At 36.4% G+C, this 26973-nt stretch overlaps 1 protein-coding gene across 19 annotated transcripts in view; it reads left to right on the plus strand.

The window, feature by feature from the left end:
* ZZZ3 (zinc finger ZZ-type containing 3) overlaps nt 1-26973 on the plus strand; it is a 113675-nt gene that overhangs the window by 37409 nt on the left and 49293 nt on the right. For 6 of the 19 annotated variants that reach the window (XR_011439358.1, XM_023641825.2, XM_070268829.1 and 3 more), the window contains exons 2-4: nt 1688-1820; nt 3410-3563; nt 8354-9909. The exons of 2 other annotated variants lie outside the window; for them this stretch is intronic. Coding sequence is in view for 15 of the 17 variants with exons in the window: in XM_023641825.2 (XP_023497593.1) it covers nt 8405-9909 (1505 nt within the window). In the remaining 2 variants the exon portion in view is untranslated. Of the gene's footprint in view, nt 1-1687; nt 1821-1899; nt 1966-3409; nt 3564-8353; nt 9925-26973 lie in introns of all 19 variants that reach the window. 11 more of the 19 variants (XM_023641826.2, XM_023641828.2, XM_070268826.1 and 8 more) reach the window with 4 other exon arrangements.

The raw sequence follows: 26973 nt of genomic DNA on the forward strand, positions 1-26973 counted from the left end.
AGTATGTAGTTGTATACCCTAGTTCTAAGTCCTTCTAGTTCTTCTGTGTGGGATGCCACCACAGCATGGCTTGATGAGCGGTGTGTAGGTCTGCGCCCAGGATCTGAACCAGCAAACTTCGGGCTGCCGAAGTGGAGTGCATGAACTTAACCGCTACACCACCCAGCTGGCCCCTCCTCCAATTTATTTTTATTTAGATGTAATTGACATATAACATTATATTAGTTTCTATTCTCTTAATGAAACTTTTCACTGAGAAGATCTGGCGGGTTGACAACACCAATAGCAAATTTTATCCACAAAACAGGTGTGAGGTTATCTGTGTTTTCTGTGTAGATTTTTTTATTTTTTTTTTTTTAAAGATTTTATTTTTTCCTTTTTCTCCCCAAAGCCCCCCGGTACATAGTTGTGTATTCTTTGTTGTGGGTTCCTCTAGTTGTGGCATGTGGGACGCTGCCTCAGCATGGTCTGACGAGCAGTGCCATGTCTGCGCCCAGGATTCGAACCGACGAAACACTGGGCCGCCTGCAGTGGAGCGCGCGAACTTAACCACTCGGCCACGGGGCCAGCCCCTCTGTGTAGATTTTTTACTCTTTCTTTTGATTATGTAGGAATTTGGAATGGCACAGCGTGGTGAATCATTTTAGAATGCCATTCATGGGTTTCTTTCTTTGATATATATGAATGAGTATTTTTGTTTTGAGGAAGATTAGCCCTGAGCTAACATCTGCTTCCAGTCCTCCTCTATTTCGCTGAGGAAGATTGGCCTGGAGCTAACATCCATGCCCATCTTCCTCTCATTTATATGTGGGACGCCTGCCATAGCATAGCTTGATAAACAGTGTGTAGGTCCTCTCCTGGGATCTGAACCAGCGAACCTTGGGCCACTGCGGTGGGGTGCACAAACTTAACCACTATGTGACTGGGCTGGTCCCTGAAGGAGTATTTTTTTTGTAACTCATTTTTTTCCACTAATAAACTGATTGAAATGACTTAAAGTTTGCTTTTTGTCGTCATTGTAAACAAGTCATTGTGTTTCTCAGACTTGTAATCTACAACCAAGTCTATGTTTTTAAGAAGATTACTTTTAAGGAATGTTTGTACAGCTGTAAATTGACTAATTTCTTCATTTATTTTGTCACGTGTATTTTCTGTTTACTTCCAAAATAACATTGGCAAATTACTCTCAAAGAGATAATCTAAACAAGGCAAAGATAGTACTTTAAAAAGAGATTGAATGTTTTAAAGTCACATTTAAAGGAAAATCATGATCTTTTTTACTGCATTATTAAGCATTATAGATTTATTCCCTAATATTGTAAAACACAAAAAAAGTACTTTTCTATTAATGTGTGAGCAATTGTAGACTTCTGGAAAATGTGGTATGTCTACATTGTTAGTCAGAAAAGGAATCTAAGGAGCTCCCAAATTTGTAAGAATTTTAATTTAGAATTAAATTTTGAAATATTTTATGTGGGTACTCAGAATTATTTGTAAGAGTGTTAGCAAATCATCTTAGTCTGTTGAAGATAACACATATTTTATAGCTAAATATAAGGAATTATTTGAGAAATTTATTAGAAAATGCAGTGTGCTGTGTAAGTATTTAGAAATATTATCACTTTTATCCACAAATCTATAAGCAGTAACACATCCATAGTGACTATATTGTGGTTTCCCTTCACAGATACCAAGTTGTTCTAGTACAACCACATAAATAATTAATACCTGAAGTCTCAATCTAACATGGACATTAACAGTGATGACAGATAAATGCAGACGCTTGGGAATCAAATACTAGGCGAGACACTTTAAAAAAGGTAAGAAAAAAATGTAATCTTAATTAAGCCCTAGTGGGCTTTAGTTAGTAGAAGTTATTGACTGAAGTTTCTTTTTCAGTGTATCAGGCTTTTAAGAAACACATCTGCATGATCCTGTCTATCTTAATATTGGTAGAACTCAGCTGTAAGTATCAGTTCTTCTGTGAAAATAACACGTGCAGATATCCTTGCCTGGTAAATGTCATAAAGGATGATGTTCCTATAGTGAACCTAATCCAAACAGGGTAGTAACGTGGCTGGCTGGACTTTGATGGAGTGCTAGATGGGCGTGTTCACGTATACTCAGACACTTCTCACATTCTGGATCCTCGTTGCCTCTGATGATTGCCACCAGCACCACACAGTATAGAATGTACTGTTTTGCCATGATTGTGAAAGACTTTCAGGACTGGGTACAAAGGAGTTGGAGTCTTTGTTATAAGAGGAGTGAATTTTCAAATCAAGGGTTACTTTTTGTAAGATCATGTTTTCACTGCGCATCCTCCTCACGTTAATTTAGAACATTTTAAAATGTAGTATTAAATGATTTTATTTGGAGAATTTTACTACCTTTTGCTTTTCAGGAATTTACAAGGCATATTTGGGAGAAGTTGCATCTATAGATATTAGATATTAGCCCTGTTCCCCTTCCAGCTGACTAAAACTGTAATCTCTTGATTTTTACCAGATAGTAACTCTAGTTTGTAAGGTTTGATAATTGCATCAGTTTTTAAATTGTGATCATTCACCGAAAACAGTGTCACTTTTAGAGTATCTAGTTTTATGTTTATAAAAAAGTGACAATTTACATCATAAATATCACTAGTCTTTTTCGTGGTGTTCCTCCTCATTTCCAAATCGGTACTCATAATAACCCATTTAGCCGGATTCTCTGAAAATGATATCAAAATACATTATTATAAAGTAAAAGTGTAATTAACCAGACTGTCCAAGAAATGGAATGTAATTAGGTAAATTAAAATATCTGGCCAACTGGGTACTAAAACCAGAAAATCTTTATTGTTTTTGTTGAAATCTATATGCCAAAAATAATAGAGATTTTCCTTTATAGTGGAGTTCTGTAGCACTGTAATAACCATTAAGGTTATCATGAAATATAAAAGATTTGGTTGATTCTTTGGTGTGCATAACCTAAATTATTTTTGTGGTTCAGTCCCCAGTTTTGCATACTTGAAGGCAAGAATTTGGAGAGGCCTCTAGAATAAGAGTAAGAGATTATAAATTCTGTATGAGCAGTCTTATCAAGGACAGTCTTTGGGTCTTCTCAAAAAAATATTGCCTCGATTCTGGAAAAGAACTGAGTCACATTTTGACTCAAACTAATATTGAGTTGTTGTAAGGATTTAGTATATTTCAACCTCTTTTTTGGTTTGTTTTTGTTGGTTTCTAAAAGTCCTTTTAGTTTCTTAGTGTCTCTGAGGCAACAGAGTTACCAAGAAGTACCAAAGTTGGTACTATGAACAGATACTCTATTACTTGCTTTTTCCTCTTATTATAGAAGGGGTAAATCTATTAGCATAAGTTAATTTGCTTCTTTAATTCTTTTTTTTTATTATTTTATTTTAAAGAAAGGAGTTTAAGAGGTTCTAGTATTCTCCATGGCTGAAGCTGAGAGTCTGAAACCCTGATGCTTAAGCTCTATTCTAGATCATAGCTCCAACTCCTTCAGGATATAAGGAAAAGAGATAATATTTCCACAATGATAGATCTTTGGTTGTACAGGTAAGTTATTTAGTTTTGTGGTAGTGAAGACAACTATAGTTTGATTTTTTTTTTTTGGGAAGGGGGCACTTGTTGCTTTTCAGTACTTCTTTCTCTGCATGGAAAATCGTGCAGTCTAACTGGCTGTTCATAGGAGTTCGGAGCTATAGGGAATGGATTAGGGATGAAATATTTCCCACTGTTTTTTTCCCCAAGAAGGGTATAAATTAAATCTCTAGAGCGTATTATACCTATCTTTGAGGCACTAGGTGTTTTTGATTCAAGGAGCATTATGAAATTCCTTGACTTATCTTTCTGCTCAGTTTTTTTGTGTGTGTTCATTCAGCTCTATCTTTATTTGTCTGTCTGTCTCTGTATCTGTCTGTCTGTCATATACCTGTCTTTCTTAATGGGAAAGAAAGAGGAGATCCCTTTATACAAGATAGTACATATTAGAGTTCCCAGGCGTCCAAAGGGGAGAGTATTAAGAACCTTAAGTTGAATTGCATAGGAGGGTCCCCGCCTTTCTCTCTCCTACTTTTAACCTTGTAGATAAAGTAGTAATTGCTGAAGAAATTTATCTTAAAAGAATTGTGTGAGAGGGTAGTCAGAACAACTATTAAGCAGTTTATGTTTATGTTCTAGACAAATACAAGAAGAATCACGTTGACAGCAGGTCCCAGTTGCTCTTGCTCTTTTTTGCCTTTCACTTTGGGTTGTTTACATAGTACCATGACCAGTTTCCTAAAAATTGTTCACTTAGTAAAACTAAATATTATGGTAATGAATATCAGGACATTGATGTTAATGGAGGATTGTTAGTCCCTCAATTCCCAAACTACTTTGGTAATGATAGTAGGAGCAAAAGGTTACAGGAAGTGTCTTTGAAATATCTTTTTGAGATTTAGTTCTCTTAAGTAAAGGTGATAGCTGGAGTAGTGTATCATTAGGTAGACCATTTTGGTTTAATGTTTATTATTCCTTTCAGTTCTCATTGATGTAGTTCTGCAGATGTGAACACAGGGGCTGGAAAATTATGATCTCAAACATAGCTGATACTGTTTCAGAATCCTATGGTTAGATTTGAAGTAAAAGTAGATTCAGATTTGGGGGAGGGAAGTTCAACAGCAAATAAATGGGTGAGGTACGTGGAATTATAGGTCGCATCTGGGGCTTAGTATGAATGGACAGGCTGTAATTTGGTTGACTGTCCTTCTCAGATATGCCCTCCAATAGGATGAAAACTTATGAGGGTGGAGAAGAGAGGATAGGTGTCTGTTTAATTCTAGTGATTGATCATATTCTTTTCTCTCTATTCTAGAAAGTGCCATATTCGTTAGTTGGTGGATAACATAGGAAAAATGTCATTCTAGTTGCTACATTGGGTTTTGCTGTGTGAATATGTTAACTAACAGTTTCTCTTAATTCTAAAACTAGAGTGATTGAATATCCAGTTCCAGTTGGGTGCTGGCTAAGGTTTTCACCATGTGCTTCCTATTTAGTTAACTAGCAGGGTTATTTTCTGAAGATACTTAGTTTGTAAATAAGTTCCTTTATGTTTCCTTAGCAACTGAATTTTTGACAGGAATATAATTTTGTCCTCCAAGCGTCCTCGCTGAATCTCTTCAGTAACTCTGTGTTATAAAATGAGGAAAACAACTGCCTTACTCTCTAATACTTTGCTAAGCATGGCAAAACAGTGTTGAGACTTGGTTGAGATAATCAGGACATTTTTAGTCCCTTTTTGGTAATTGAATTTTGTAGTTTATTGGATAACTACGGAAGATATGTGCCTTTATATATGCCTATCCAAAATGGAAAAGATATGAAGAAAAAGGTTAGAACAGGAGAAAAAATCATCAGAGGGAAGAGTGTTAGAATTTCATTTAACTCTAATCTTCATAATTTTAACCAGTTTATTACCTTAAGTGCTTACAATGTGTTAAGTTTCAGGCAAGAGATTTTTATAGTCCTATATTTGATGCTTCCTTAGCCAAGAGGATCATGGCTTTATTTATAAATTTTTTATTATTACGATCAAATGAGGAATTAAAGGCTATATTAGAAACAGGTCTAATTTAGTTTGAAACTTGATGACTATATTATTTTAATAGAATCCTGTCTGGATTCAGTGGTCTAAGGCAGTGTTTGTCAAACCCTAATAGGCATGTAAGTCACCTGAGACTCTGATTAATTGGTAGGTCTGGTGCAGGGTCTGATATTCTGCATTTCTAACAAACTTCCAGGAGGTGCCCCTGATGCTGGTTTTCAGGCCACACTTTGAGTTGCATGAGTTTGAGGTGCCAGAAGAGTCCTTGTTGTAAAACAGGTTTGCTTTAAATATGGCCCAGTAGCACAGGTTTTGAGAACTCTAAAACTTGGGCTTTGTTGTAGTTGTTGAGTGGAATAAAAACAGTTTTAGGGAGCAAAAGAAATAAAAAGAGGTTTAATCTTTCATATTAATCAGTGTTGTGATCACTGGAATCCTGAAGAAATAAAATAGGCGGTATTTTATAATGAGATATATATGATTTGTTCTTTATAAGTAGTTCTGAGTACTGCTACTACGAGGTTTATTTCATTAATAATGATGAGGCAGAGATTTTGCTCTCATTTGGATTGGTATGGAAAGAAAAGAAGGGCTAGGAATGCTTGTTATTGGAATCGCTTGAGGTTTATAAGCCCTTAATGGCATCAATTTTAAAATGTAAAGATTAACAAATTCTTTTTTGTCTGTTTATAAAATATTACTATTACCAATATTATTTTGAACAATAAATTATGAATATAATTGAATTTGCTTCAAAGATATTTGCATTAGAGATTGTAAGTAAAGCTTAAAAAATTAACTTGTTTTATTTTGTATATTTACATAGGTATTTAATATTTAAAAATCAGTAACCTTCAAATTTAGAGCTCCGCATTTGGGTACATGAAACAAATAAATTGATTTTACTATTTTTTAGTTTGTACTCTTTTGAAACATCATTTGATGGCTAACTTAAATTTTTTGTAATTAAAAGTAGGTATTTATGGGACATTCACTGTTTATTACCTGTGGAAAAAAATAGATTGTAATCTTGAAAATATTTTAGCAAAAGAGAATTACATGTTAGGTCCCTCTAATGACTCCCAAAGCAAAGTTTACTATGAGTTCTGATTGGTGTCCCATACTTATTGTTCATATGATTGCTATGGAGTTCTCTAGAACAAATTGTCATGCTTTAATCCCAGGGCTGGTTTTGTTAGCCTGGTAAGATTTTTAAAAATTATTAACTAAAAATTTAAAAGTATGCATACTCTGAAACAAAACTAAATTCAACCACCTTACATATTTTACAGGATATTTTCTCAATTCATCTGTCAGCAGACAGGAGCAGGAAGACAGTTTCCTTTAATGTTTCTTTTTTTGTATGTGGTAGCATGTTGCTGTGTCTTCCAGTTCTTCATAACCTTTCCACTGTTAGATATTTCTAGCTGAGGTGGAGGACAGATTATATTTGATTTGTGGGGGAGGGGTAGAATGGCATTTGCAGGGTTATAGGAGAAGGAGGCTATGGGAACGGTGGTAAAAGGGAGGAGGTGGGTACTCTGGAACTTTGTACTACAGCCATTTATGGGCATCTTTTTCTTTCCATCCTGTACCCCATTTGAAGTTGGGCAGTGAAGTGGCAAAGTATCTTGTGAAAAGCTAAACAGAGTATCAGAAGGATGGAGACTTGAACTGTTAATAGCTCCTGTATTCTGCTTAACGGGAGAGCCTTTGGAAAATATCCCTAAACCACTCAGAGGTTATCCTAATGGATTGATCAGGGCATTTTTCAATTTCCCTTGCATTTCTATCTTAGAAACACCAAAGATCCACACCAGAAAACCTGCTCATCTCCCCAACATGCATTAAAACCATGGCGTACAGATATACACAGGAGTTTGAAGAAGGAAAGGATGGGGTTATATGTGTACTCCTAATTTCTTGAATGTAATATTTGCTTTGGGGTCTTCTTTCCTTTTTTCTTCTATCCTGTTTAGAATACTTCCTTTCACTTGCTAATTTATGGCTCTATTTCTAGAGACTGGGGAGGTTTGGCTTTGCTGTTTTGCTCTTAGCAAGTACAAGCTAGGATTGTGGTTTCTTTCCATCTGCTTAATTACAGAAATTCTACTGCAACCAAAATTTTTTGGATACTACATAGTTTATTATCAAAGGATTTGACCTGAAACTCATTTTAGTGAGAGTGAATTAAAAAGAGCAGAGCCTGCCTTTTTACCTCCCAGGAATGTTTTGAGAAAACATGAGAAATGACTGGGGTAGTTTTTGTGATAATAATTAAATTCAAGATTATTATTTTAAAAACCAATATGACATCCTGCCTTTGAGAGAGATCTTTTCTGGGCCCTTTGTGCCTGTGTATCCGAGAGGCAGATACACAGCGAGGCAGGTTAAGAGCATGGTTGCTAGAGCCCTGCCCTGCCACTTACTAGCTGTGTGGCTTTGGACACATTACTTAAACTGTATGTGCCTTTGTCTCCTTGTTTGTAAAGTAGGGATGATGAAAGCACCTGTCCTAGTTGTTGTGAGACTTAAGTGAGTTAATTATGTAAAGTATATAGAACCATTCCTGGAACATATTAAGTGCCATATAATTCTTAGCTATTAATAATATCATTTTTGGAAATGTTAATAAAAGAAATTATGTCGTATAATTTATTAATATTGGCTATACTTGGATTAAAAAGTTATAGCTTTATACTTTTGTTTTAGGTATATTAACTATTACCTTTTTCTCATTATTTTGTTTACGTTTTTGAAGGTTTCCCAATGAGTGGATCATGATGACCGTATTGTAGGGACTTGCCATAGTATGGCTGCTTCCCGATCTACTCGTGTTACAAGATCAACAGTGGGGTTAAACGGCTTGGATGAATCTTTTTGTGGTAGAACTTTAAGGAATCGTAGCATTGCTCACCCTGAAGAAATCTCTTCTCATTCTCAAGTACGATCAAGGTCACCAAAGAAGAGACCAGAGCCTGTGCAAATTCAGAAAGGAAATAATAATGGAAGAACCACTGATTTAAAACAGCCAAGTACTCGAGAATCATGGGTAAGCCCTAGGAAAAGAGGACTTTCTTCTTCAGAAAAAGATAACATAGAAAGGCAGGCTGTAGACAATTGTGAGAGAAGGCAAACAGAACCTGTTTCACCAGTTTTCAAAAGAATTAAGCGTTGTCTTAGATCTGAAGCACCAAACAGTTCAGAAGAAGATTCACCTATAAAATCAGACAAGGAGTTAGTAGAACAGAGGAGTACAGTAGTGGACAATGATGCAGATTTTCAAGGGACTAAACGAGCTTGTCGATGTCTTATACTGGATGATTGTGAGAAAAGGGAAATTAAAAAGGTGAATGTCAGTGAGGAAGGGCCACTTAATTCTGCAGTAGTTGAAGAAATCACAGGCTATTTGGCTGTCAATGGTGTTGATGACAGTGATTCAGCTGTTATAAACTGTGATGACTGTCAGCCTGATGGGAACACTAAACAAAATAGCACTGGTTCCTATGTGTTGCAGGAAAAATCAGTAGCTGAAAATGGGGATTCGGATACCCACACTTCAATGTTCCTTGATTGTAGGAAGGAGGACAGTTATATAGACCATAACGTGCCTTGCACAAATTCGGAAGTGCAGGTCAAGTTGGAGGACCACAAAATAGTAACTGCCGGCCTGCCTGTGGAAAATGTTAATCAGCTGACTACTGAGCCAGCTACAGGCCCCTTTTCTGAAATTCAGTCATCTTTAAGGGATTCTGAGGAGGAAGTAGATGTGGTGGGAGATAGCAGTGCCTCAAAAGAGCAGTGTAATGAAAACACCAATAACGTCCTGGACACAAGTCTTGAGAATATGCCAGTCTCTGGAGAACCAGAACCATCTTCTGTTCTAGACTGTGTTTCAGCTCAAATGATGTCTTTATCAGAACCTCAAGAACATCGATATACTCTGAGAACTTCACCACGAAGGCCGGCCCCTACCAGAGGTAGTCCCACTAAAAACACTTCTCCTTGCAGAGAAAATGGACAATTTGAGGAGAATAATCTTAGTCCCAATGAAACAAATGCAACTGTTAGTGATAATATAAGTGAGTCTCCTACAAATCCTGATGAAATTTCTCAGAATGAAAAGGGGATATGTTGTGACTCTGAAAATTATGGGAGTGAAGGACTAAGTAAGCCACCCTCAGAGGCAAGACTCAATATTGGACATTTGCCATCTGCCAAAGAGAGTGCCAATCCGCACATTACAGAAGAGGAAGATGATGATCCTGATGTTTATTACTTTGAATCAGATCATGTGGCACTGAAACACAACAAAGAGTATGTGTAAATATGGTAACCATGAATTCTGCTTTGTTTATTATTCCCCACGTTTTCAGTATCTAGTCATAAATGTCTATTCATAGCATTTCTATTACAGCTAAAATTAATGCTTTAGCTGAAATTTTAGGTTTGACATGATTTTCTCAACTTTTTTATAAAAAAACTACAAAAAGGGAAGAATTTCAAACTCAACTTTATTTCTCTTCTTGGTGGCAATGTGGTTTTCTAGTTTTGATAATTTCACACATCTCAGGAAAGACATGTGGAAACATGGTTGATGGTGTTTTGTTTTTTAAAGTTTTATACCATTTGAGTTAATTTATAAAATGGAAACATTGTTAGGTATCATAAACGCTTTGACTTAGCGTTGTAGAATGTTATGAAGCGTCAGTGCCTTCCAGACAGTATAGAACAACTAATGAGTGCTTAGACATGATCCAGAAAAGGAAAATCTAGCACGCTACACATCTACTTTTATCTTAGTTGCTTATGTCTAATTTCCAATTAAAACTTTTGATTTAAAGAAATGGCCTTTATACATCATTTATGACTTCCGTGATTTAGAGAAGTAGATATTACTGTTAATACGACGACAGCTAGTTGTATGTCATAATTAGCATATTAGAAAGAGTTGGTCTATCCATAGTTTACATAAAGCATTTTGAGACAGCTTTTTCTTAATTCTAAATTATAAGGGGAGACTATCTTAAAATACTTTCAGTTCTCAACCTTTGTGATAAAGGTGCTTTTTAAAATAAAGAACTCAGTGTCCAAATTTATCCCAGTTTTGCTTAAATTTCCTTTAAAGTATTCTGGGTGGCAACACAAGCGAATTGGAGCTAACGATGTCTAAATAAACGTGAAAGAAACTGTTAACAAACAGTGCTTCTCATAAATGTCATGATCACCAACAGTAAAGGATAGATTTATATATAAGTTAATCACATTTACAAAGTAGATTTTTGAATTAATATCCCAATCAGATTATACAGGCTGCATAAAAATACTGATTTGAGGAAGCTTTGTAATGTTTTTGTTGTAACAATTGTAAGATCCTGGTATGTATCAGATCCAAGTGTCAAATCCTGGTTGTGGAACATAATAATTTTTTGCCATGCATTATAGGTATTCAGATTTTGTATATGATTATATGGTGGCCTTTTAGTATAGGTCTCTTTGATAAAAATTTTCTTCTGTTTTCTTTGTAATTAGTATTTTAGTATTTGATTTAATAGAGAGGTTGTTTTATCTAAACATTTTGTTCACTTATTTTGTGGAACTGTTAGCATTTTCAGGTATTTGAAGTGTTTAAAGTCTAATTTGAGGTAGAAAACAACTCATAAGTGAAGTTTTTCAGTTTGAGATAAATTGAGTTCTTACCATTAGTATTACATATCACTTTTATCTGTAGGCACAAGGGAGCAGAGCATATGTCTTGGGGAAATATCAAAAACTCAAAAAATGTGCATTTTTACAAAATGATAATTAATTCTGTTTTTTGCTTTTTATTGTTTCTTAGCAAAAGAGATGCTCTCTTAAGGCTTAGCTGGTTATTGATGATGGAAAATATTTTCCCATTAATTCATTATGTTACTTTTTTTGTAAGAGCTCTCCTGATGATGATTTTGAAGGATGATGATATTCTTACAAACAATTGTCTAAAGATAGTGGCCGTAGCATTTAAAGAGTGATGTTCTATATTTCTGAGGCTTTGGGAATGAGAGCAATACAGTTTTATGGGTTCCATAGGACATAGAGTCCTTTGGAATTTGGATGATAGTTGATTATAATAGGACAGTGTTCTCAAATTAATGCCTCATTGGGTGACTTTGGGTGAAAGAAATCACTCCTTTTTTACCTTGCTCCAAATCTTTTGAAGATAGCACCTTTTGACTTCTTTTTCCCCAGAGGAAGCAAATTGGGAGAAATGAGATGGAGAGAAGGAACATCTTCATTAGCATCTTGGTTAGAGATAATGTAAGGAAAATTGGGAGAGGGTATTTAATCCTGTCAGATGTAATCTCTTTTGGTAAAGTCCCTATTCCAATGCTTTTTGTCTAGAGTGAAGAGATGATTGGATGTAATGTTGGCCTTTTTTACCCAAATTGTCATTGTTAAAAATAACATCATGATACCTATCTAATTCTTTCAGTTTGAAGTAAATTTCTGGCAGTTTGAAAATGTTATTAAAAGGCACTTGGGGTAGATGGATTATTATCTTCCTGGATACACAGATGTGTACACTACCCCTGTCAAATATTTTTTCTCCTTTTTATATTCCCCTCATGCTGGAAAATTTCTCCAGATAATTGCCTTTTTTTTGTGTGTGTGTGAGGAAGATTGGCCCTGAGCTAGTGTCTGTTGCCAATCTTCCTCTATTTTATGTGGGATGCCACCACAGTGTGGTTTGACGAGCGGTGCTAGGTCCGCGCCTGGGATCCAAACCTCTGAACCCTGGGCTGCTGAAGTGGAGCACGCGAACTTCACCACTACACCACTGGGCCAGCCCCCAGATAATTGCCTTTTGAAACTGAGAATTGAGCATTGCCCAGCCTACACGTGAATATCTTTACCAGTAGGGAATGAATACTTTCTGATAGCCAGTTTAAAAAAATGTTATTAGTAGAAGACACTGAGCATGTCATAGTTCTTTAGAGCCAGGAGAAGATAGCTCTTCTTTATTCTAGTCGCAACTCTCCTCTAAATTAATATTGATTATTTCATCAGCAACCTTTTGTTCTAGCATTCAGCCTATAATTTATCCATCTTGTTTGTAAGGATATAACATATAGGGTCACCTAATCACTTGTAAATGTTTGACAAGATACTGTGTGTAGAGTCCAAGCCTTAGACCTGATTCATGGAAATTAGGCCATAGGCCAAAGAAATGAATCTGCAGATGTTCTGAGTACTTACCCTGTTTCTTATCTAGATGCCATCCCTCTTCTCCAGCACATAAACCCCACAGTATGCTTTTATATTTTAATTTCTCCAAATGGAGATCTCCACTATGAGCAAGGTACTCAAAGAGTATATTTTTCTCTGGCAAAATTCCAATTGTGGATTATTTTACTAGATGTGTCTTTTCAAAGATTAGGAGGTGGGGAATCAAAAGAAATATACTTTGTCTCAAAACTCTCTGCTCTTCAAGATTGATGGGTTCTGTTAAAGTGGTAGATAATACCTAGTGACTCTCTTTTTGGCCTAAAAAGCTGGGCTGACTGAGATCATGTACTTAACTGTGGATTGCCTTTTCTGTTTGAAAGTTAGTGTTTTGCTGATTTTGAATCAGAAAAGCACTGAAACTGATCTCTTAATTTTTGAAGTTCTGGCTCTAGGGAGAGCAGGTATGGAAGATTTTAGGTCCTGGGCTTTAATGTTCAGAGCTTTTCTTCCAATTCACAAGGCAATCACTGGAAAATAAGTTTTGAAATGAAAGTGTGATTTTGTCATTCGCCTCTGAATTCTTATCGTACAAGAGTAGCTAAATACATTTATATTTGGAGGGCCTTCTATAGCTTCAGTTAAGGATCTTGTAACCTTTCATGAACAGATAGAGGGTGAAAAGTCAGATTTAGGGTTTCTAGATTCTTGAGGTCTCACAAATGATTAATTCATTGATAACGTTGCTAATGTTTACGCCAATTTTCAAGTGTCTAGATAATGAAAAGTATAAGAGTAAGATAGTTATTGCTCATCTAAGTTCATGCTCAGGTAGTCTCCAAGTAAGATTCTAATTTTTAAGCCATATTAAAGAATATTTACAAGAATTGTAGTTTCAAACTTGGTTCTCTGAAAATGTTCATGTACTAAATAGTTACGATATATCCTGTTGGACCATGCTAATCAACTATTTGATAGCTTCAACTTCAGAAGCTGCATAGAGAAAATCCTCATCAGTTCTTGTAGACTCACTTCCTGTGAGACTGCTTTTACTGTTTGTCAAAGTAGTTTGTTTCAAGGGGCCAGAAAACTCCAGGACTAGGGATAGATTTTGCTTTGAAAGCGCTAGAGGAGTCATCCTCCACTGGATAAAATAATTTTACATTTGTACTGTGGTTTATAATTTACAAAGCAATTTCATCTAGTTTCTCATTTGACACCCACAGCAACTCGAAAGTAGACAGCATAGGTGACATTATGCAGTCCTCATTTCCTAACTCATAATTAAGGTTTTTAAGTTATTTAAGTGTTATGATGAATTACTGGTAGAAATGCAATTAGAACTCTATCTTGTAATTCATAGTCTGAACTATACTTGGTTACCTTATCCAGTAAGGACTTATTCCATGGACTTTTGGGTTTCTAGGTTGAGAAATCACATGGAACAGATCTTGGGTACTCAGTTTTCAAAATTCTTTAGCCCGAGTTTCAGCTCTGTAATTGTAATCATGATTATCTGGTTTTATCTGTCAGAGAATCAGCATTATAGGTAAGTAACCTGTTCTGTTTATTGAATGAAATACTTTCATGTTCATTGTTTTAAAGAACATTTTGTTAGTGTGTCTGTGAAGAATAACTGCTTTTGTCAGTGTGTCTGTGAAGAATAATTGCCCTGTACAAGCTGGGGAAATAAAACTACAGCTATAGCTTGACTTTAAATAGAGGATTTGGATAATTTGTAAAAAAATACCCCGGAGGGTGTTTAGAATGCAGTTAGGTATATTAAAGTCAGACGTCACTAGGGAGAACTCATGCTTGGTATACCTTCTCAACTCATGGGAAAAGGCTGTAGACTGCTATAGGCAGGTTGGCTCTAGTAGTTTGCCGCAAAGACTAATGAGAGGAGAAATAACTGTCCTAAGTATAGAATTTTCGGTTCTACATGAAGTAAGCCATTGACTAATCAAAATAGTTAGTGAATTCTTGTTTTTTCCTTTGACTACCAACATCTTTTTTCTTTTTAATTTATTTTTTTAAGATTTTATTTTTTTTTCCTTTTTCTCCCCAAAGCCCCCCAGTACATAGTTATATATTCTTTGTTGTGGGTCCTTCTAGTTGTGGCATGTGGGACGCTGCCTCAGCGTGGTTTGGTGAGCAGTGCCATGTCCGCGCCCAGGATTCGAACCAACGAAACACTGGGCCGCCTGCAGCGGAGTGCGTGAACTTAACCACTCGGCCACGGGGCCAGCCCCCCAACATCTTTTATTTCCAATTAATGTTAGTGGTTTCTAAAAGTGATTCTCTGCTGTAATCCAAGTATATTTGTCCCCAAGTATAATTTAACCTTTTCTTCTTGATTTAGGGTTATCTTTGCTGACAGAGGTTATGTAGTGATACTTTTCTGGCATCACTGCCAGAATAGGTCTGTTTTCACCTATGTTAAATGATTTGGGCTTCTCTGCTTTTTATTTTCTTATAATTTGGCTTCTTTTCTGTTTTCTTTTCTAAGTTCTGTGGCTTCTTGTAGTTTTCTTTTCTTCTTTTTTGTTGGCTTTCATTAGTCACTCGTGCTATCATGGTACCTTCCTCTAATAACTCAACCTTCCCTTCTAATGGACTATTTTTAGTTCTCTTTAAACTTGGATATCAGAATAACCAAGCTTGTCAAAATTTTGTCTTGTGATTCTTGAGTGATGCACTGAGGAATTTCTTTGTGAATGCATGGATAAACATTAGTGCCTGGGATGTTTGTTTTAATTGTGTTTTCTTATTTGCTTATTTTCTGGTTTGGAGGCTGTGTCTTATTTAAGTTACCAGATATCTAAATTCTATGTAGAGAAAACTGCTGTTTCTTTATATAGGGCAGTTGTTGGGGAGGAAGAGAATTCCTCTACCTGCTCTAGGTTCTTCTGGCTGGGCTACAGATTAAATTCACATGAGACAGAATAACAGGAGAAAAGCAAACAAAGCTTTATGACATGTATACATGGGAGAAACCTAGGAAACTGGGTAACTCAACAAAATGGCCAAGCTGCCAGCTTAAATATTATCTTCAGCTAAAGGCAAAGGAGGATGTTGGGTGTTGTGGTTTGGGATTTCAGAGGGGAGGAAGACAATTTGCATGGAGATGGAAATGTCAATGATGTTAAGTTTTGCTGGCCCAAAAATGGGCTTATTGGGGCTGGCCCCGTGGCTGAGTGGTTAAGTTCACGCGTTCCGCTGCAGGCGGCCCAGTGTTTCGTTAGTTCGAATCCTGGGCGCGGACATGGCACTGCTCATCAGACCACGCTGAGGCAGCGTCCCACATGCCACAACTAGAAGAACCCACAACGAAGAATACACAACTGTGTACCGGGGGGCTTTGGGGAGAAAAAGGAAAAAATAAAATCTTTAAAAAAACAAAAAAACAAAAAAACAAAAATGGGCTTATTGGTGCCTTTCTATCACACCTATTTTACGTTATACTATAGTATCTTATGGTATTAGCTCCTTCCTGGAACATGCCTAATATGTCAAATTCTTTTAGGCAGTTTGGGTGAAGGTTGAGTGTTCTTCCTAAGTCTTCTGAGCCTTTATTGTCTTCAGCTGGAAATAATCTGCATACCAGAGTGGTGTATCTTGGGGCAGCCTGCCCTGAACCCCATCACAGTAAATACTCGTTAACAATAAAGCCCATCTAAAACAGTTATCATTCATTTGAGACCAGTTGAAGCTTAGTCTTTAATCACAGGAAGTTTATTTCAGTAATTTTTATGGTGGGCTGAAATATATTGTATTTTTACATATTAGTAAGCAGACTATACCATATATACTATTTCTGTGGTAATTCATGTGATTAGATATTATAACGTATCGTAATGGGAAGATCTGTCTTGTGACCTTTCAACTTTCTCTCTCTCTTTTTTCAGTGGGCTCTGTTTACCTCTATTTCCTTTACATTATGGAAAGTTGCTTCTTCTTGTCTCTTTAATCTCTGATTTTAATGTAGGGAAATTTGTAAATTTGTTAGAGGAGAATAATTTGTTCAAGACTCTCTTAGTAGCAGAATTCTCTGTAGTGTGTTATGATTTAATTTTCACATGTCTAGTAATATTTGTAGGTGGACATTGTATATATGTTGTTAAGGGTCTGGATTTTGTTCTCTTTAAAAAGTGTTGAAATTTGTTCTGACAAGCAGTTAATTCACTTGATAATACGCTTGATCCTATTAAGGCTTATGCTTTAGCTCTGTTAGAGAAGTCCAGAGTATCCTGTATTCTGGGTCTAGTCTCGCCTTACTTACATGGCATGGCCTTTCTGGTGTCTCGTTGAAAAAGCTCTTTACTCTGGCTGATTGAAACCTGAGTGAACCTAGCCTCGTGAGAACACTGGTAGTTGTTCTATGTACAGCTCCTTGATAGTCGTTCTTTGCTTGATTTTCTGGAATCTCATGTTTTACACGTGCAGCTTTACATTCAGCCAAAGACTCAAGGGAGGCGTCTGTGCAGATTTCTGTATTTTCTGTCTTTTTGTGATTTGCTTTTTCCTCATTGGTGCTCTGTCCCACAAATTCCACCTGCCTCAGCTTCCCCAAACTGTTTTCTGTGTGTTCGTCAAGACCCCTTCTTGTTCCATAGCACTGACTGTATCTCCATGTAGGAAGTGAGGGGGATCACAGGGCTCATCTCATTTGTTTGCTCTCTCTCACAGATCACAGTCCTGTGCTGCCTGGTGTCTAGTGTCTAACAATAATTGTTTCTATGTGTGCTCCAGGTTTCTAGTTGCGTATGCCAGGAGAGTATTTGGTGGTAGTTACTCTGTCAAGGCTAGAAGCAGAAGTCTCTCATTTAATTTTAAAGATTTTCTTTTTTTCTCCCAAAGCCCTCTGGTACATAGTTGTGGGTCCTTCTAGTTGTGGCATGTGGGACACTGCCTCAGCATGGCTTGGTGAGCGGTGCCATGTCCGCGCCCAGGATTTGAACTGGTGAAACCCTGGGCCACCGAAGCAGAGCACACGTGCGAACTTCACCACTCTGCCACAGGGCCGGCCCCTCTCATTTAATTTTAATATGTATTAGGTATGTTTTCTTCTTATGATACTTAACCCCACCCTGCAGTTTGACCATTTGAAAATTATTTTTTGCTGACGCTCCTGTGACAATAAGGGCTAGTTTTTACTTATACCTTAAAAATTAGTTTAAGCAGCTTCTTTTTCTAAGAAGCTAAAGTCAGAGAAATTGGAATAATACCAGTTTGAATTGAAGAATGGAAGTAAAAGAGACTTGATGTTGTTTTAGTTGTGTTGATGACGTGTTGCTGTGCAGAAGTAAAAATTGGGTTACTGGTTCAGTTAGAGTTCATGAGGATGGTTAAAAGAGAAAGTGACACACAAGAAGTAATGTTTACTAGGATTGAAATGGTAACCTTAAGAGATCAAGGAGTAATGTATCTGAGTTTTAGTTAGCTGCTTTTCTTAGATCCTTCAAGTTTTTTTTACTGGACCAAATTTGCTGTATTGTATTTTCAGAAAACTATGGTGAATATACTCTTTTTGTGACTATCAGTTTAATCCAGTTTCTTGTAAATGTTTTTTTCTTAAATAAAATTAAATGTAGAATATTTTGCAGAAATTTATTTTCTCTGGTACTATATTTCTTACCATTTATATTAAGTTGGAGAGCTTTGATTCAATTTTATTTTTTGCTGCTTTTCACTTGTCCTACATTATCTTTCCCCCTAATTTTTAAATGTATTTTTCTTTTTGTTGAGGAAGATTAGCCCTGAGCTAACATCTGCCGCCAATCCTCCTCTTTTTGCTGAGGAAGACTGGCCCTGAGCTAACATCCGTGCCCATGTTCCTCTACTTTATATATGGGATGCCTTCTACAGCATGCCTTGGCAAGTGCATAGGTCCGCACCTGGGATCTGAACCAGCAAACCCTGGGCCGCTGGAGTGGAATGTGCAAACTTAACCACTGTGCCACCCGGCCAGCCCCTAAATGTATTTTCATGTTATTTTAACTAACAGTTCTTAGAATATAAGAGCATAAGATTATTTTATGTTTAAACTTTTAGTTGGAAGGAAAGGATCAGGCTAATAGCTTATTGACAATGAGGTTAGGAAGTGGGATTGAAGAGGTTACAATCAAAACCTAAAGTATGTTAATAAACATTTCAAAACATATATATGGATGTGAAGAGTCAAGATAAATTAAACAAGTGTAATATTTTAAGTCATAAGTAACGGTTTTTTTAAGGGACCAGTTATGACTACCTAATGTTTTTATTTACTTATTATTTTTACTTTTTTCTTTTTAAAGATTGGCACCTGAGCTAACAGCTGTTGCCAATCTTTTTTTCCTGCTTTTTTCTCCCCAAATCCCCTCAGCACATAGTTGTGTATTTTTAGTTGTGAGTCCTTCTAGTTGTGGCATGTGGGATGCCGCCTCAACATGGCGCCATGTCCGCGCCCAGGATCCGAACCAGTGAAACCCTGGACTGCCAAAGCCGAGCACATCAACTTAACCACTTGGCCACGGGGCCAGCCCCTGTTTTTACTTTTAAAATGGTATCTCATCTAAATCTAGAATCTCAATATTTTAAAAAATTTTATTTGTAAATTATTTACAAAGGTTGGACTAGATTTGAGGAGTGCCCCAATCCCCTTCCATTACCATTTTTACCTGGCAGTATGATGCTAGATAAAATGTCTTTAACTTCTGTGATTGTCAGTTTTCTCGTCCATAAAGAAAAGTTGGTATGACTTGATTTCTGTAATTCTGATTAATGTTTTATATATGTATGCATGTATGTATGTATATATGATTTTGAATTCTCTTTCTCTGCCTTCCTCCTACTTTTGACATTGCTCAAGCTTCAATTATTGGTCTACTTTGCATGCTCTTTCCGGATATTCTCACTTACTGCTGTGGCTTAAGTTACCATCTGCATACTAATGGATTTTCACATGTGTATCTCCAATTAGATTATTCTCGAGCTTCAGACCTTTTACAAGGTATCTCCATTTTCATGTCCCACAGTAAACTTAGTGGAACATGTCTAAAATTGAATTTATCGTTGCTTCCTCTACACACACCTATTCAGCACTATCTTCTTACTTAATTGGTAGTGTCTTTTACTTGCCCAGTCTTGAAAAAATGGGAGTAATCTTCAATTACTTCTTCACTACACCCTTCTCTCCCACCAGTGTTATTGAGTTCTTTATTTTCAGTGCCACTTTCTTAAATGTAGGTCCCTATCATCTCTTTTCTGGATTATTGGAAATGCTTCCTTAATTGCTTTCTGTGGTGCTAGTATACTATTTCCACAGTGGACTCCTATGCTGGAGTAAATGTCCTTAGAATAAAATCTACTATTTAAAATGAATTATTGCGTGATATTTAAACATTCTCTCTTATTTTGGTAAGGAAGATTGGCCCTGAGCTAACATCTGTTGCCAATCTTCTTTTTTTTTCTCCCCAAAGCCCCGGTACATTGTCTTATATCCTAGTTGTAAGTCCTTCTAGTTCTTGTGAGTTGCTGCCACAGCATGGCTTGATGAATGGTGTGTGGGTCCGTGCCCAGGATCCAAACTGGTGAACCCCGGGCTGCTGAAGCAGAGTGCATGAACTTAACCACTACGCCATTGGGTTAGCCCCTAAACATTCTCTTTTACTGTCTGCTTCTCACTCTATATTCTAAACAGGTTAAATCTTTAGTTTCTCAATTATGATGTTATTTCACTCTAGGCTTTCTCATATGCCTAACTGCCTACTTGAGTCCATCTTACCCCTTTCCCTGGTTATCTTCCTTCCTCTATCTGCGAAGGGAGAAGGCTGTCTCAATTTAGACACATCCTCTGGGAAATCTTTCCTATCTTCCCAGGACTGATTAATTATTCCTTGTGTGCTCTATCATAGCAAATTATAATTGCCTGTAAACGTTTACAATAGATTTCAAGCTCTTTGAAGGAACTGTGTCTTTCTAGTAGGTTCATATATCATCAGAGCAATGTAAAGCCTTATCCTGCTTTGAAAATGTCATAGAAAAACTTAGCATGCTTTTCATAGTAGAAATGTTTTTATACCATTAGTTTGACTTTGAAGATTCTGAATTTATGGAGTTAGTTTTATGGTGATTTCCTGTTTTTACTTTTTAAAAAATCTATACTAATTTTTCAAAAGAAAGAATGAATAAGCTGCATAATCATTCACTAAACTCAGGAATTGGGAGAGATGGGGGGGATAGAGGGGTGTGTGTCTCATGATCAGAGATGGTTGTCTGTACACATTACCTGGTGGTAAAATAATACTTTTACATGGCTGTATAAAAAATGTAAGCTCAGTTGTTAATACCACACCCCAGAGAGAGAAAGTAATTGTATTATAAAATAAATTTACAAGTTTGGTGTGATCAGAATGTTTTATATGGTTTCAAATATATTTTTACAATCTGGAGTTTTGCCAGTAGGCTTTAGAAAGCATACAGCATGGTACGAATTTGGTTGGGGTTGTCTTTATTGGATTGAAGGACTTGAAAGAAAATGTGTGTTCCTGTCTATTTATGTGTGTCTGTCCTGTTATTTAAAGATTTTCAATAGAGGATATTACTTAGCTTTCTCTGTGTAAACTCATAATTTTGAGTAGATCCTAGAAATAATTGAAAATGACAAGAAGTGTCCTCTGCTTTTGAAGTTATTGTGAAATGATGTTAAATAGACAGCTTAACAGATATTTAATGTGGTTATATTTGAGTTGTGTTGGCTGTTAGAGTGAGTATTAGTTTATAACTAGAAATTACTAGCTTGTCTCTGATATATGAAACCTTATGTATTTGCAATTCCAGAATAGAAGGTGAACTTTTTAGATGTTACAGTAGATTTTTTTTTTAGAATGGGTAATCTAAAACTCTGGAGTAGGGAAACATGTAAATCTTGATCTAACTGGTGGTCAGGATTTTTTCTAGATGATTGTGCAACTTTTATAATATTGACCACAATACAGTTGCATTCAGCTTCCTATTTTAAGAGGGAAAACTCAGGAATTCTGTTGAATAGATTTAGACAAACAGGTACTAGGAACAAGTTGAAAGGTCATCTTTTAAGGTTTATTATCGCAGGAAACCTGGGGTCTTTAGGGAGGAAAAATGTCCACATTTCTTTGAAGGCTATGAGAATATGGGTTAAAATAAAAAACACATTGTTTTAAAAATTTCGTGAAAGCCTTTTGTATGATACTTCAAAAGGTATTCAATTTGAACACAAGGTATTAAAATCCAGTAACTAGTAAGGAACCTCTTTAGGTTATTTAAAACCAGCAAGGGAAATAAAGTCAAGGTAGTCAGAGCTTGTTTTAGTAAGAGCTTATTGGTTGCAGGAATCAGAAACCCATTCAAAGTATGTGAGATAAAATTTATTTTAAATAAATAGGAGACAGTCTTATGAATCTCCAAAATCAGAAAATAAAGTCTAGCCAGGCCTCATGGAATCGTAATTTGTCAGTATTCAAGATTACACTCTCTTCCCTCTGCTTTTCTCTGTGCAGTACAGACTGGATTTCTCTTTTTAACTAATTTTTTTTGCATGCTTTTCCCCCTTCTTTCCACTGTAATTTCAGTTTGCAAATAGCAATGACTCCCCACTGTGCTTGCCCTGGTCTCAACTCTTCGTGATCTTTCTCTTCCAGAGCCTCTTCACATTCTCTAAAGAGAACCTAGTTATTGACTGTCTGGTAGATTGACTCCCTTGGGTCAGGTTTCCATCTCTGGCAAAATTATCAATGCTCAGGAATGGAGCTATTGGGTGGGGATCGGGGAGAAACGAAGTTTGCCTTGGCCTAATGTTTCCGCAAGGATGTCTTCCAGAAAATGGGTTGGTAGGCAGTGTAGGCTTCAAAACATGCCCATTATAGACCATTTGATATTTTGGGTCAAATTGTATTCTTGATCGTTTAGTTGTGTATAAAATGGGTTATGGGGACCCTCATACATTGCTAGTGGGAATGTAAAATAAAATGGTTCCTGCACTGTGAAAATCTATTTGGTGGTTCCTTAATAAGTTAAACTAAATTACCATAAGATCCGGCAATTCCACTTTTAGATATATACTGAAAAGAATGAACAACAGGTATTCAAATAAAAACTTTTTCATAGATGTTCATAGCAGCACTGTTCACAATAGTCAAAAGGTGGAGACAACTCATATGTCCATAAACTGTTGAATGGATACACAAAATGAGGTATTATCAATACAGTGGAACATTATTCAGTCTTAAAAAGGACTTACTTTTACATGTTACAACATGGATGAATCTTGAAAACGTTATGCTAAGTGAAAGAAGCCAGACACAACAGGTCATATTATGTGATTTTATTTATGTGAAATACCTAGAATAAGCAAATTCATAAAGACAGAAAGCAGCAGATTAATGGTTACCAGAGGCTGATGGTTGCACAACATTGTGGATGTACTAAATGCCACTTAATTGTATGCTTTAAAATGGTTAAAATGGTGAATTTTATATTATGTGAATTTCGACACAATGGAAAGAATGCCAAAAAGTATTGGTGAGGTATGTGTATACTGGGGGATGCTTGAAATGATTCACTGGGAGATAGGAAGACGCTATTTATATTTATATTTATATTTCCTCTTTCTTAAAAATTTTGGGGTTCTTTGTGTCTGTTTATAATAAGTACAGTAAAACATGTAATTTATAAGTAAGTGTACATATATTGGGAAGCATGTGCCACAAGTTTTATTTTTTACCAGTATAGGCACTTAGTGCAAAAAATAGGGAAATCGTTGTTTTTAAGAAGGAAAAGCCAATTACTGATCCATCATTAAGTTTTTGCTTTAGTATTTATGAGGAGTTTTTAAACATATTACCAGATTCTCTCTTGAAGTGGACAGGTTATAGAATCCTAATAATGTATTCAGAGAAACTACAGGGCTCAGCTGGCATTCGCTTTTAACAGTCTGGAAAATAACTTGGGTTGCTTTTAGCCAAATTGTGTGGTCTGTTATAATTGGACTGACATTTTAAGTATGACTGTTATTCCTAAGAAGAACACCAAGAGGTCTTAGGAATTAGAGATTTGTGAATATCTTCATACTGGGAAGCTGTAGAGGCCAATAATACTAATGATAGTAGATATGAATACTGGGTATTTAAAGAAAAATGAACTATTTTGGGGAAAGGAGTCATGATTTCTGCAAGGACAGGGGTAGGATGCATTGCTGGCTAATTAATGAGAATTCTTTAGGAGATGAATTGGGAGCTGGCCCCGTGACTGAGTGGTTAAGTTCTCGGGCTCTGCTGCTGCGGCCCAAGATCCTGGGTTCGGATCCTGGGCGCAGACATGGCACCTCGCGTCAGGCCACGTTGAGGCAGCATCCCACATGCCACAACTAGAAGGACCTGCAACTAAGATATACAGCTATGTACCGGGGAGATGTGGGGACATAAAGCAGGAAAAAAAAAAAAAAAGATTGGCAACAGTTCTTAGCTCAGTTGCCAATCTTTAAAAAAAAAAAAAATAGTAAGATAAAAATAACAGAGTGTATAATATATGTAGACTTTAAAAGCCTTTGGGAAGGTTCCATGTAATTATGGTCATTTCCTTTTTAATGAGAGATCAAAAAGAAATACTAGTTAATTTGAGGGGACCTTTGGTATACAGGAATTACATAGTGGTTATAATTAGGTAGCAAGTGACTATAAGGCAGTGCTACTGATTTGTTAAGCTTTATTTAAAAAGCAAAAGCAAGTGGAACAATATCAGGGCCTTACTTTGCTGGACTCAGCCATCATTGCTCAAAATGTTTTTGAAACTCAACTTTTCGAACAGTTTGCAGAATATCCTCAGTGGCAATTCTTTTTAAAGGACATTTAATTTTTACTAGGATTCTTAATTAAGTTTGGCACAGAAATACAACATGGAGACATATTCTTTGTGTCAAAAATTAAATGTAAATAATGAAACTGATGTCCTTTCATCCCTCATTAACCTGAACTAAATGTGACTCATAAACTTGGCTCTGAAAATTTCAAAACAACTCTATAGCCATTTTACATATGCATCATTTAGCACTAAACAGAGTGGAGCAATGTTAATTTAACTATTTTCTTTCCTAGATTGTGAGTTTCTTGAAGCTAGGGACCAAGTTTGTTGAACATGATGTAGTTTCTCCACTTTGATTTAATCATTGCCATCCTTATCAAAGATTCAGACTATTTCATGGACTTTTTTCCCTTTCTCTTTTTTTTTTCTTCTTCTCCCTAAAGCTCCCCAGTTCATAGTTGTATATTCTAGTTGTGGGTCCTTCTAGTTCTGCTGTGTGGGATGCCACCTCAGCATGGCTTGATGAGCGGTGCTAGGTCCCCACCCAGGATCTGAACCAGTGAAACCCTGGGCCCCAAAGCACAGTGCGTAAACTTAACCACTCGGCCACGGGGCCAGCCTCCTTTGTCTTATGTTTTTAATTATTGTAGTAAAAAGTTCTGGGAAATCATTATGTTTATAGACCATCCTCCTCATTGATTATATTCTGTAATTCTGCATTTGTTTAATTTGACCCACATTGACTACCCCAAGTTCATTTTCTGTGATGGTGGTATTGCCATTTTTTTGTTGTGTAGAAAGAAGACTTCCTTAAATTATTTGATCTGCAGATCATCAATTGTGAAAGCAAAGAGAGAAAGAGAAGAGGGAGCAAGTGGGGTTGCACCACTGTGGAGCATCTGATGGCTCTGGATGCCTCTACTATTGTTGCCGTGCCAAGCATTCTTCATTCCTGTCACCCCATTCATTAATACTTCTCTGAAGAATGTTATTTTTACGTTTACTCTATTAGTGTTAGAAGTGGATTATAACTTCTGGTCCCTTGGTCATGGTTAGAATCTGAAGTTATGTTTTGATTTGAAAGTAGGTAAACATGAATACTGTGTGGGGTTTGGAACTTTAAGCTAGGCTCACCTTGCGCTCTTGCTTCTTGTTTTACTCTTCTTTTCTGTCATAACACTGTACTCACTTCTGGTTCTTACATCCAATCATCCTTGTTATCTTTACTTCTTTGCTACTTTAGGATGAAGGTACAGTGGTTAATAAACCATTTAATTAATAAATGGCTAGAGGAGATCTAGGGTTCAGTGTGGTGGGAGTCAACTCCTACGAGTAGAAGTGGCAGAGCTATTAGGCTAATCGTCCATGTAATTTAACCTGGCTTTTTTTTCTCTTTGAAATTAGAGGTACATCAGAATTCTTTGTTCTCTATTATCACCTACTAGATAAAGAGATTTATTTTAACACTTTACAATTGGTGTAATGATAATGGTTTCAGAGGCTGTTTTGTCCCTGTAAAGACCTGGACCAGAAGAGATGAAGCATGTTGAAGATTTCAGAATTAGTGGCAGGATTGCCACTTGTTCATGTTTCCTGACTCGCAGGTCAGGCATTTTCTACTCGTTTCCCTGTAAAAGTTTTAAATTGTTATTATTTTGGTTTGCATAACAGTCCTGAGGATACGTCAGTCCAATTTCACTACCCCAGTGAAGAAATTGTAACATTCTCCTATATACATATATTTTTTTATATATTTATTTAAAAAAATTTTTTTTTGAGGAAGATTAGCCCTGAGCTCACATCTGCCACCAATCCTCCTCTTTTTGCTGAGGAAGATTGGCCTTGAGCTAACATCCATGCCCATCATCCTCTACTTTATATGTGGGATGCCTGCCACAGCATGGCTTGATAAGCGGTGCGTAAGTCTGCACCTGGGATACGAACCAGTGAACCCCAGGCCACCAAAGCAGAACATGTGAACTTAAGCACTGTGCCACCAGGCTGGCCCCCTCTCCTGTATTTTTTTAAATGAATTTTACGTTTTAGTACAGTTTTAGATTTATGGAAAAATTAAGAAGAAAGTACAGAGAATTCCCATATGCCCTGTACCCAGATTCCTCTATTAACATACTAGTGTATTTGTTATAATTAATGAACTGATACATTATTGACTATATATAATGTAGTTCTAATTAATATATATAATATAATAAAACCCACACTTTATTCAGAATTCCTTAGTTTTGATCTAATGTCTTTCTTTTCCAGAATCCCATCTGGGATACCACATTATATTTAATTTTCATGTCTCTTTAGGCTTCTGTTGGCTGTGGTAGTTTCTCAGACTTGCCTTGTTGA

This window comes from Equus caballus, chromosome 5, assembly GCF_041296265.1.
Source record: "Equus caballus isolate H_3958 breed thoroughbred chromosome 5, TB-T2T, whole genome shotgun sequence".
NCBI lineage: Eukaryota > Metazoa > Chordata > Mammalia > Perissodactyla > Equidae > Equus > Equus caballus.